General features: G+C 33.7%; 1 protein-coding gene across 4 annotated transcripts; it reads left to right on the forward strand.

The window, feature by feature from the left end:
- Positions 1–8,662: 8,662 nt before the first annotated feature.
- LOC123918828 (protein MICRORCHIDIA 6-like) lies at positions 8,663–12,411 on the forward strand. Of its 4 annotated transcripts, XR_006812935.1 has the most exons (9): positions 8,670–8,907; positions 9,300–9,431; positions 9,758–9,856; positions 9,941–10,042; positions 10,126–10,155; positions 10,489–10,663; positions 10,808–11,128; positions 11,326–11,476; positions 11,992–12,411. XR_006812935.1 is itself a non-coding variant. In XM_045970983.1 (7 exons), the coding sequence occupies exons 2-6, from the start codon at positions 9,339–9,341 to the stop codon at positions 11,084–11,086; spliced, it is 348 nt and encodes a 115-aa protein (XP_045826939.1). In that variant the 5' UTR covers positions 8,670–8,907; positions 9,300–9,338; the 3' UTR covers positions 11,087–11,128; positions 11,992–12,411. The 4 variants fall into 4 exon arrangements, 1 of the variants encoding a protein (XP_045826939.1); XR_006812933.1 differs by lacking the exon at positions 10,489–10,663 and having other exon boundaries at positions 8,663–8,907; positions 11,063–11,128; XR_006812934.1 differs by lacking the exon at positions 11,326–11,476 and having other exon boundaries at positions 10,489–11,128.
- The last annotated feature ends 228 nt before the right edge of the window (positions 12,412–12,639 follow it).

The following is a 12,639-nucleotide window of genomic DNA, read 5'->3' on the forward strand; positions in this document are numbered from 1 at the left end:
TCTCACCAACGGTGGACCAAGAACAGTTTTACATCATGCTGGATAAGCGTCTCACCAACGGTGGACCAAGAACAGTTTTATATCTTGCTGGATATGTCGGAACTTACCGAACCATCTTATCTCCCTTGGATAAACCAAACAGTTTGACATCATGTTGGATGCTGCTATTCACCCCATTTAAGATGAACCCAGTTTTACATCTTGTTGGATGCGTCGGAACTTACCGAACCATCTTATCTCCCTTGGATAAGCTCAAATACAGTTTTATATCTTGCTGGATATGGTTATCATCAACCATCTCTCCCATAAAGAGGAGTCACACAGTTTTATATCATGTTTGGATATGGGCTCCAGATCTCGGATAACATAATCCCATCTTCGGCCACTTTTCATAAACATAGTCCATTTACTCTATTGGAATACACATGATTCCAATATCACAATTTATTCATGAATGCATGATTACTTTTAAACACATCAAATACATGACGCTATCTAGCTCGAAGCTATTCATTCACTGATGCGGAAACACAATTCCAACATCTAACACATTAGGATAACACAATATCCTATCACTCCAATCATAATTATTCACATGATAATTATCTGCATAACCATTTTTATACACATAAAGTTTCATTTACACTTATGTCATGAAACACACATCATTTCCTTAACATTGCAAATTAATGCTAAAACATAAACATAGTCACTTGAACTACAAGTCATTGCATACGCGTGCGAATCATATAACGATTAACAATAAGCATTAACAACATCAACATGTATCAACAAACATGTAAGGATACCCTTAAACCATGTTACAAGTGCCTAATTGCACTTAAAACAATTATCAAAAAGTTGCTGTCACAGTGCTGTTCGCTGAGCGAATCCGTAGCGAACCCGTAGCGAACACGTAGCGAACACGTAGCGAACACGTAGCGAACACGTTCGCTGTAGCGAACAGGTAGCGAACTACATCAGAGGGTTGCAGGTACATGGCGAACAGATAGCGAACCCGTAGCGAACTTATTCGCTAAGCGAATCCGTAGCGAATCCGTAGCGAACTTATTCGCTAAGCGAATCCGTAGCGAATCCGTAGCGAACTACACCAGAAATATCTGTTCTTGAGTTTTCTAAGGCGGTTTAACATTGAATCAACTCAAAAATTCATCCAAACATGTTATAAATTCATATAAACAGCCATTCCAAACATATATGGTATCAAGGAACATTAATCATCCCTTCCAAACATCCAAATACCTCAAATAATCAAAATCATGCCAATTTCTTGCAAAATAAGCAAAGTTGCATAAACATGCAAATCATTGATCAAACATCTACATATTCCCATTTTCAACTCCCCAAAGTTGTTTACCTCATCTACCATGAGTTCACTACACATGTTAGGATCAAAAGAATCCATTTTCCATTAAGAAAATCACCCACAAAACCCACAAGAAAATAGAGTGGAAAGAGTTTGGGAATGGAGGAATCGACATCCTCCCCTCTTCCGAATCACTCACGAATATGTAATCTAACTCTCGTACCTTAGCTCGACGAATCCACAAGCTTGCTCTTCTCTTTCTCCCCCATGAGCTCCTTGCCCTAGCTAAGCTCTTCAACTTCTCAAGAATTGCAACTTATGAGACTATTCATGGTTGACTTGGCTACTTATAGCTCTCTCTCTATTCTCATGGATCAAAGCCCACTTGGCTTAGGTCCAATGCCTATTCTACGCCCAAAGGCCCAAACAACATAACTTCTCGCTCATTAACTTACGTTCTCGCTAAATGATTATTCACCGCTTAATAATTTAATTATAAATCACGCCCTCGCGTAATAAAATAATTAAATAACGAATACTAAATTTTGGGTCGTTACACATTTCATTATTTTTTTTAATACACACGCATTTCTTCTAAAATATTATTGTTGCATCTACAGGAGTTTTTTATAATTATACTTGTTAAACCATTATTTGTATTGTGATCACTGTCGTTCCGTGATCAAAATAAATTCAAAATAATGGTAGTACAAGGTGGTTAACCTTGGTCGTTCTCAAGGACTCGCAATCAGTTTAACAATATTAGAACCAAATTAAAAACATATGTTAACAATATATGCCTAAAAGCACTCGGATAATAAGAAAAACAAAACTAGAGATCAAGGAACAACCATATTGGCTAATGTATTCGCCAGCTAATTAGTTTTATACTATCTTCCCAATCTAACTTCAACATACGACGAATCTTCTTAACAAGTGATCTCCTACGGTCTATAGGGATACAAAAACCAATATTTTTTTAAGTGTAAACTGAATATCCTCCGCACGCAACTTCAGAGATTAATCTTTCGCGTCTTGTGAGACTCAAATGGATGACAAACTCTCCCTAAAAGTTCTAACGCTATTGTATAACCAACAAGGCCCTAACACTATGTTTCACTTTTACCCGCACAACTATCTCTAATCAACAAAGCGAATGCAAAACTATTCCTAAGCGAAACTAGTAATTCTGGCACAATCCATGTGGAGAACGATAACTTATCACTTTATTAATTGGTTGCGATTCTGTGCACTTGCAGATCCACCATCAATAATAAAAATACCTGAGTTATATTAGTAATTTCCCAATATATTATGAGCAAGAATTGAGCTCAATACTTTTAAAACACTCAACTCTCATAACACAAAAAAAATTGTGTTAGTGAACTGAGGCGTTAAAAAATGATAGTCTCAATGGTGAAAGTTCAGCTGGTAGAGCTCACGGTTGATGATGATTGGTGTGATTCCTCCGTTTGGAGGGGAAAAGTACCTGCTAAAATGTTAACACTCTGACGCTCAAGTCAGTATTTGAATGAGGTAAAGAAATGCTAAATTGGAGGCGCATATATCATACATTGAAATTTGTGTATGAATGCTTATATAAAAGAATATTAGAGTTTAATTGTAGTAGGGCCCCCCATGTGTAGAGGATCAGCCACACATATAATCCGGAGTGTCCAGCTGGGATAGCTTACAAACATATGCGGTGACTTTATGTGGTCGCCTTATAAATTTTGCAATTTTATCCATGCTAGCACTAGTATGAGAGAAGTAAAAAATAGATACATATCGACGACTATTTAAATGTAATAAATATTTTCCAACTAATAAATAGTAACAATTATAATAATAATAATAATAAAAATAATATTCAATGTATCCTTGTAAAACAATAATATTTCAATGTATAATTCTTTTTTGTGTACATATTCGATGTAATATTACTATGATTCTCAATGTATTGCTATAACATTGAATATTTCAATGTAATATTACCAGTTACATAAATTTAATGTTATTATCATTTTTAGTAAAATCACCAATTAACCAGGTAGCTAAGATGCTGCCAAAATGCGTGTGTGTATATATATATGACCTAAAGTTAGCATATCCATATAGTATATTCAAGACAAGAGGAAAAAAAATCATAGAGCTAGAACGTGCAAGTGTATATTGTTTTAAGATGGTTGCTACACAAAACAAATGCTTTCTTGTGATTTTTGTGGTCCTCTGCTTCTTCTCAATCCCTATTCAAGTTAGAGGTATTTTTTGCTTCAAATGTCCATAGCTAAAAAAATATTAGAACATTGGATTTAGAAAATTTAAAATTTGTTATTTCCTTGTTAATTAGTTTGTATTAAGTTTATTTATTTTTTTATGCAGCAAGAGTATTAAAAGAAAGAAGCAACCAAAGTAGCGAAGATGCCAACAAAGCTCAAGAACATAGTGAAGTACATGCTGAAATGTTTAAGATAAAAGAAGTGGAAGATAATTTGGATTCTGGATTTTTCTCCATAGATTATGCTCCAATATCAGCCGAACCGCCGATTCACAATAATTAGGCAGGTTACGGGCGCGTTAGACAACCGACTGCATAGAAACCCAAATTCTAGGCATCAAAACAATTTATATAATAAATGAATACGATTTAAATAAGATTTTAGTTCTACCAATTATTGTGTTTATATGTTTAAGTCATATTAAGTTTTTTTTGCTTGAACTCAGTTTCTCAAAATTCAAAAGATGTTATTCTTTTAGTCTCTCCCGTTAATTTAAATCAAGTTTTATGATTTTGAGAGTTCTCTTAATACATTTCATTATTTTTTTTAATACACACGCATTTCTTCTAAAATATTATTGTTGCATCTACAAGAGTTTTTTATAATTATACTTGTTAAACCATTATTTGTATTGTGATCACTGTCGTTCCGTGATCAAAATAAATTCAAAATAATGGTAGTACAAGGTGGTTAACCTTGGTCGTTCTCAAGGACTCGCAATCAGTTTAACAATATTAGAACCAAATTAAAAACATATGTTAACAATATATGCCTAAAAGCACTCGGATAATAAGAAAAACAAAACTAGAGATCAAGGAACAACCATATTGGCTAATGTATTCGCCAGCTAATTAGTTTTATACTATCTTCCCAGTCTAACTTCAACATACGACGAATCTTCTTAACAAGTGATCTCCTACGGTCTATAGGGATACAAAAACCAATATTTTTTTAAGTGTAAACTGAATATCCTCCGCACGCAACTTCAGAGATTAATCTTTCGCGTCTTGTGAGACTCAAATGGATGACAAACTCTCCCTAAAAGTTCTAACGCTATTGTATAACCAACAAGGCCCTAACACTATGTTTCACTTTTACCCGCACAACTATCTCTAATCAACAAAGCGAATGCAAAACTATTCCTAAGCGAAACTAGTAATTCTGGCACAATCCATGTGGAGAACGATACCTTATCACTTTATTACTTGGTTGCGATTCTGTGCACTTGCAGATACACCATCAATAATAAAAATACCTGAGTTATATTAGTAATTTCCGAATATATTATGAGCAAGAATTGAGCTCAATACTTTTAAAACACTCAACTCTCATAACACAAAAAAAATTGTGTTAGTGAACTGAGGCGTTAAAAAATGATAGTCTCAATGGTGAAAGTTCAGCTGGTAGAGCTCACGGTTGATGATGATTGGTGTGATTCCTCTGTTTGGAGGGGAAAAGTACCTGCTAAAATGTTAACACTCTCACGCTCAAGTCAGTATTTGAATGAGGTAAAGAAATGCTAAATTGGAGGCGCATATATCATACATTGAAATTTGTGTATGAATGCTTATATAAAAGAATATTAGAGTTTAATTGTAGTAGGGCCCCCCATGTGTAGAGGATCAGCCACACATATAATCCGGAGTGTCCAGCAGGGATAGCTTACAAACATATGCGGTGACTTTATGTGGTCGCCTTATAAATTTTTCAATTTTATCCATGCTAGCACTAGTATGAGAGAAGTAAAAAATAGATAAATATCGACGGCTATTTAAATGTAATAAATATTTTCCAACTAATAAATAGTAACAATTATAATAATAATAATAAAAATAATATTCAATGTATCCTTGTAAAACAATAATATTTCAATGTATAATTCTTTTTTGTGTACATATTCGATGTAATATTACTATGATTCTCAATGTATTGCTATAACATTGAATATTTCAATGTAATATTACCAGTTACATAAATTTTATGTTATTATCATTTTTAGTAAAATCACCAATTAACTAGGTAGCTAAGATGCTGCCAAAATGCGTGTGTGTATATATATATGACCTAAAGTTAGCATATCCATATAGTATATTCAAGACAAGAGGAAAAAAAATCATAGAGCTAGAACGTGCAAGTCTATATTGTTTTAAGATGGTTGCTACACAAAACAAATGCTTTCTTGTGATTTTTGTGGTCCTCTGCTTCTTCTCAATCCATATTCAAGTTAGAGGTATTTTTTGATTCAAATGTCCATAGCTAAAAAAATATTAGAACATTGGATTTCGAATATTTAATTGTTGTTATTTCCTTTTAGTTTGTATTACATTTATTTATTTTTTTATGCAGCAAGAGTATTAAAAGAAAGAAGCAACCAAAGTAGCGAAGATGCCGACAAAGCTCAAGAACATAGTGAAGTACATGCTGAAATGTTTAAGATAAAAGAAGTGGAAGATAATTTGGATTCTGGATTTTTCTCCATAGATTATGCTCCAATATCAGCCGAACCGCCGAGTCACAATAATTGGGCAGGTTACGGGCGCGTTAGACGACCGACTGCATAGAAACCCAAATTCTAGGCATCAAAACAATTTATATAATAAATGAATACGATTTAAATAAGATTTTAGTTCTACCAATTATTGTGTTTATATGTTTAAGTCATATTAAGTTTTTTTTGCTTGAACTCAGTTTCTCAAAATTCAAAAGATGTTATTCTTTTAGTCTCTCCCGTTAATTTAAATCAAGTTTTATGATTTTGAGAGTTCTCTTAATACATTTCATTATTTTTTTTAATACACACGCATTTCTTCTAAAATATTATTGTTGCATCTACAGGAGTTTTTTATAATTATACTTGTTAAACCATTATTTGTATTGTGATCACTGTCGTTCCGTGATCAAAATAAATTCAAAATAATGGTAGTACAAGGTGGTTAACCTTGGTCGTTCTCAAGGACTCGCAATCAGTTTAACAATATTAGAACCAAATTAAAAACATCTGTTAACAATATATGCCTAAAAGCACTCGGATAATAAGAAAAACAAAACTAGAGATCAAGGAACAACCATATTGGCTAATGTATTCGCCAGCTAATTAGTTTTATGCTATCTTCCCAATCTAACTTCAACATACGACGAATCTTCTTAACAAGTGATCTCCTACGGTCTATAGGGATACAAAAACCAATATTTTTTTAAGTGTAAACTGAATATCCTCCGCACGCAACTTCAGAGATTAATCTTTCGCGTCTTGTGAGACTCAAATGGATGACAAACTCTCCCTAAAAGTTCTAACGCTATTGTATAACCAACAAGGCCCTAACACTATGTTTCACTTTTACCCGCAGAACTATCTCTAATCAACAAAGTGAATGCAAAACTATTCCTAAGCGAAACTAGTAATTCTGGCACAATCCATGTGGAGAACGATAACTTATCACTTTATTACTTGTTTGCGATTCTGTGCACTTGCAGATCCACCATCAATAATAAAAATACCTGAGTTATATTAGTAATTTCCCAATATATTATGAGCAAGAAATGAGCTCAATACTTTTAAAACACTCAACTCTCATAACACAAAAAATAATTGTGTTAGTGAACTGAGGCGTTAAAAAATGATAGTCTCAATGGTGAAAGTTCAGCTGGTAGAGCTCACTGTTGAAGATGATTGGTGTGATTCCTCCGTTTGGAGGGGAAAAGTACCTGCTAAAATGTTTACACTCTGACGCTCAAGTCAGTATTTGAATGAGGTAAAGAAATGCTAAATTGGAGGCGCATATATCATACATTGAAATTTGTGTATGAATGCTTATATAAAAGAATATTAGAGTTAGGGGTGTACATGGGTTGGGCAAATCCGGTCGACCCGGTCAAACCCACCCAATCCAACCCAAAAAAGTGGGTTGGGTTGGGCAAGTGGGTGGATATGGATTTCAAAAATGAAAAACCCATTAAAAAAGTCGGGTTTCGGGTAAAACCGGACCCAACCCAAAAAACCCACTAACCCACTAGTGCTATGTTTCTTGAATTTTTTTTATGAAAATACTAAAGATTTTTTCATTTGATTATTAAATATTTTTATATTGAAAATGAGTTATACTATTTTTTACGAAAATCAAAAAGATTGAATAATTTTTATGAACAAATATGATAATTTTTCGCAATATTTTTTTAAAATTTTAAAAAATTGAATAATTTTCATAAACAAATATAGTGATTCATGGTTTAGTCATTTGATATTAAAATTAGTAGATTTACACAAAAAATGGGTGATTATTTTTTATAGTGAAAAAAAGTTACCCTACTTTTCAAGAAAATACATTGATTGAGTTATTTTTATGAAAAAATATGATGATTCAACATTTAGATATTTAATATAAAAAAAATAGAAAAATAATTTGGGTAACCCACAACCCAACCCAATCCAACCCGGAAATTAGTGGATTTACCCAACCCGGCCCAATGTTATAACGGGTGGTTATTTTACTAAACCCAACCCGGAGTACCATATGTGGTTTGGGTTTTGGTTTTGGCCAAACCCAACCCAATCCGGCCCACGTACACCCCTAATTAGAGTTTAATTGTAGTAGGGCCCCCCATGTGTAGAGGATCAGCCACACATATAATCCGGAGTGTCCAGCTGGGATAGCTTACAAACATATGCGGTGACTTTATGTGGTCGCCTTATAAATTTATATGACAAACATATGCTTACAAACATATGCTAGTACAAATATGACATATTACACAAGTAGTTTACATCTAACGAGCTTATGTCAGATGTAAAACGCTATATGGAGTAACGTTTACATCTGGTACTAATTTCCACTGAAGGGAAAAATATATAGACATAACTTGTTACATCTGGTTCTAATATCACCAGAAACAAAACTGAACGCGGTGGCAATATTGTAATTATGGCAAAAATTATCTAAAATAAATATATATCTGGCCATATATAGCGTCAGATGTAATATGTCAGGTTGAAAAAAAAAAAAAAAAAATTTTTTGGAACCAAATAAGTGATTTAAGTGAGAAAACACAGTTCACGATTGGTTCCTTTGTGTCTCTCGCGAACTTCAAACAAGGGAAGGTCTCGCGAACCAAACCCTCAAGAACAACAATCCCTCTCTCGATTTGAAACTCTCTCAATCACGACAATCCCTCACTCTCACTCGTCCTCTCTCACTCGTTCTCGTCATCTCAATTTCGAACCCTAGGTCCCAAATCGAAGTTCAGTGAAACAAATTGAAGCTTCTCTCAGATCGTTCCTCTCCCTACAACTGAAAACACAAACAGGTACTGATTCTATTCTCAAATTTTTTAATTTCTTTTTGTTTGGTTAAAGATTGTAATTTTTGGGGTTTTATGTCCTAGGTTTGTGAACTTTTATGTACTGTGATTTTGGGATTTTATGTGCGTTTTTATGTGTTTTTATCAAATTATAACCAAATTTTTGCACTATGATTCTGGGGTTGTGAATTTGTATTCTGGGTTTGTGAATTCTTGCACTGTGATTCTGGGGTTGTGAATTTTTGTACTGTGATTCTGCGTTTTTATGTGATTCTGGTATTTTAGATGGTGATTTTATGCATTGCATTGTATGTAGTTATTTTAAGCTGATAAATTTGTCTATACTGAAGATTCTAGTAGTTTCAATTGTCATCCCTAACCAATCTTGTCAATTCCAGGTGAATTATGAGTTTAATACCTCAACTAGATCATCAGACATGTTAAATGGCAATTACGAACATTTTATGGAGAATTTATCATTGCTGTTACGTTGGTCACCATATTCATCAGAAAAAGATCTTCTAAAACAGGTCAATTTTTATGTTTCCCTTCCATCCCCTGACGATTGGCTGACTCTATCCAAACATACTAATGATTAGCATACTTGTCTTTTTCCTTGTTATTGTTGACAATAACTTCCTAGCATCTTGAACTTAATGTTTGGTTTGATGATACCTATTTTTTTCCGTTCTTGTTCGCACTTAAATTTGGCTTCTCTTTGTATTGCAATTCTTTGACTCTAGAATGTTCAACTAACTTCCTAAGCTCTGGAACATCATTACATTGGATATAAATATGATACTCAGGTATACTATTATAGCTTATTTTGACTCGCATATATTCATCACTCTTGCAGTTTGATAACATGGGATCTCACGGCACTAAAGTTATCGTCTACAATTTGTGGTTTAATGATGAGGGGATTACAGAGTTGGATTTTGATACAGATCCCAAGGTTGCATTTTTATTTTATTGGTTTTCCTTTTAGCCTTGTGTTGAAATCTTCCTTTCTTATGGGGAGATTTATTCTCATATGCAGGATATTCGTATTGCTTGGGATATCAAGAAACTCGGCACTAAACCTGCATGGAAGAGAATTCAGGAGGAACATATTGCTGAACGATTTCGTTACTCTTTACGTGTATGCTTAAATTATTAAAGTTGTGCCTATATGTGTCTTTTTTGAGGTTGAAATTTATTGAGTCTAACTATCATGTTTCACAGGTAGTGGGATTGTGTTCATTCCTGGAAGAGGTATGTATGTTCTCGTTTTCAATTTCATTCATCATCCTTTTATATTCAATGATTAAATTACCCTTTTATTTATTTATTTTTATAATTTGCAGATCAAAATGGAGATTATAGTTAACCATTTTTCTGCATTTTTTCTGCATTACTGCATTTTTGCATTACTGGGGCGCTCGAGGCAGCAGCCTTTAGCTCAAGTTGTGTTGCATTTTTTGCATTTTTTTGAGTGTGCATTCATAGCTAGAAGCCATTATAATTTTTTGTTGGTCATGATCCTCAAATTTTTTGTACAATTTTTTGGTTTTCCCTCTTTAAAAGATTATGTTATGCAATCAGCAGCTGCAAAGACAGTAAAAGCGGAAGTGGATGTATAATATTTTTAAAACACTGAGCAGAACACAGAGAAACCCTTTGCTTCGCTAGTAACTCCTTGAGTGCGTTGAGGATCGGAGACCATATAGTCCTGGAAGGACTTCTTCAAATCCTGCAGCAACTTCCTATCATCATGGCAGGGGTAGTTATTTAGCATCTTAGTGAAGAAAGTCTTCCAGAGATCGGCGTTCCAGTAACCGATTGATTCAACAGTCAAAATATCAGAATAAAAATTGAAGTTGAAAAAAAAAAAGAATGGTGCTCATAATTTCTTGTTATTTTGCAGGGGTAACCTCACAGAAGAAGGGTTCGTAGACCAAATTTATACTAAGTGGTCCCTTTACAACAAATCATTGAGTCATACAGAGATAGCATTTGCATTTTTTTGAGTGTGCATTCATAGCTAGAAGCCATTAAGGAAGTTATTTGGTCTTAAGTTATGTTTGTTGAGACTATATGTTTAGTTGTTTACCAATTTATCTACCAGATTTGGTGGCTTAGTCTTTGTCTTTAAATTATTTTACCTCTACCTTGTTTGCAGATCTACCAAGGGATTCAAGTGTGATTAATGATGGCTTGCAACAAGATGGCAGCAGTGGAATCTCAGGTATAAATTGCCTATTTAATAGGTTTTAGCCTTAATCCTTTTACTACATGCATCTTCTAATGCTCATCTTTCTTTCCATAAATAAAATACTTCTATCTTGAGCTTCTATCTTGATTGTTATTTTGCCATCCATAAATATTGTTAATTAACTTTCACATCAGCATTCAAGATAACACTAAATAATTTTTCATTCGTAGACATTTTGCCTCTTGTCACCTGTGCTTGTGCCATTTTGGCTATTACAAGAGGCAAACCACAGATGCATGGCCTACATCTATTCCAGTAACTATTTTTACTGTTAATAGTGGATGAGAAGGAGAAATAGTGTCATTTGCTCAAAAAATTTAGGTACTCTACCATCTCTATGTTAGTTCTTTCATGCAAGGGACTTGTGTTGAAGCCTCAGTTTAATTTTTACAAAGTTTTTGTTTATGAGTTGACTCTGCTGTAGATTTATGTTGTTATTATTTACTTATTCCTATTATATGATGTTATTTTTGCATATGCAAAATTACTTATTCCTGCTAGGCATCAGTATTGATAATGATATGTCCAATACAGTTGACCAGGCCTGTTGGTAGTTAGTTAGACTTTTATCATGTACCCTATTTGTGCACCTTCAGAAAAACTCGAATCGCGAGTTCTAGTAATTTACATTGCAGTCTGTTTTATTTGCCTCTAATCCTATATATCATGAAAATCCATTGTAGTCTCTTGGCAAACACTGATCTACTCCATCATTTTCATTTGTGCCTAAAATATCGTCCACGCCTAATTTTACTTGTCTCTTGTTACTACTTTGTTCTATTAAAAAATGAACACCGTCAAACTTGACACGGTATCTGTATATATTTTTATGCTAGGTTTGTATTTGATCAACTTGAGATAGATTCGTCAAATGGTTTTCTCCGCAAATTTGAAAGATTTTCGGGCAATATCCAGGCCTTCGTAGAAAGATCCTTGACAATAGCCATAGCACCTTCATCCTCTGCACAGTTCCCACATTCAGAAAAGAAACATCCAAGATTCCAAACCACGGGGAGCAGAGCACCTTCAATTCTGCCAGCAAGCTCACTTTCTTGGTTGATGTTAAGCCTCTCCATAATGGTGTGATGAACACTCAACTCAGCAAGCTATCAAATATGGTATATATATATATATCTATACTAAAAAGTCTTTTTTTTTGTAATGACTTGGTATTTTGCTTGAATTGTAATGACTTGGTATTTTGCTTTAATGACATTTGATCATATTATGTAATTGTATTTTGGTTGAATGTTGAATTGTAATGCTATTTTAGTTTTTTTTAATTACAAAATAGGATTTAAAATATATAAAAAAAAAACGCAGGATTTTGAAAAAAAAAAATTAAATAAAGTTACTATTTCACATCCGGTGGACTTGGTCAGATGTAAAAGGTCCAATTTAATTAAAAAAAAAAAATTGGTCAGCTGAAACACGAGAACAGAGGTAAAAGGGGATAATTTTACATCTGGTGAATGTCAGATGTA

Source organism: Trifolium pratense, linkage group LG3 (genome assembly GCF_020283565.1).
Source record: "Trifolium pratense cultivar HEN17-A07 linkage group LG3, ARS_RC_1.1, whole genome shotgun sequence".
Taxonomy (NCBI): Eukaryota; Viridiplantae; Streptophyta; class Magnoliopsida; order Fabales; family Fabaceae; genus Trifolium; species Trifolium pratense.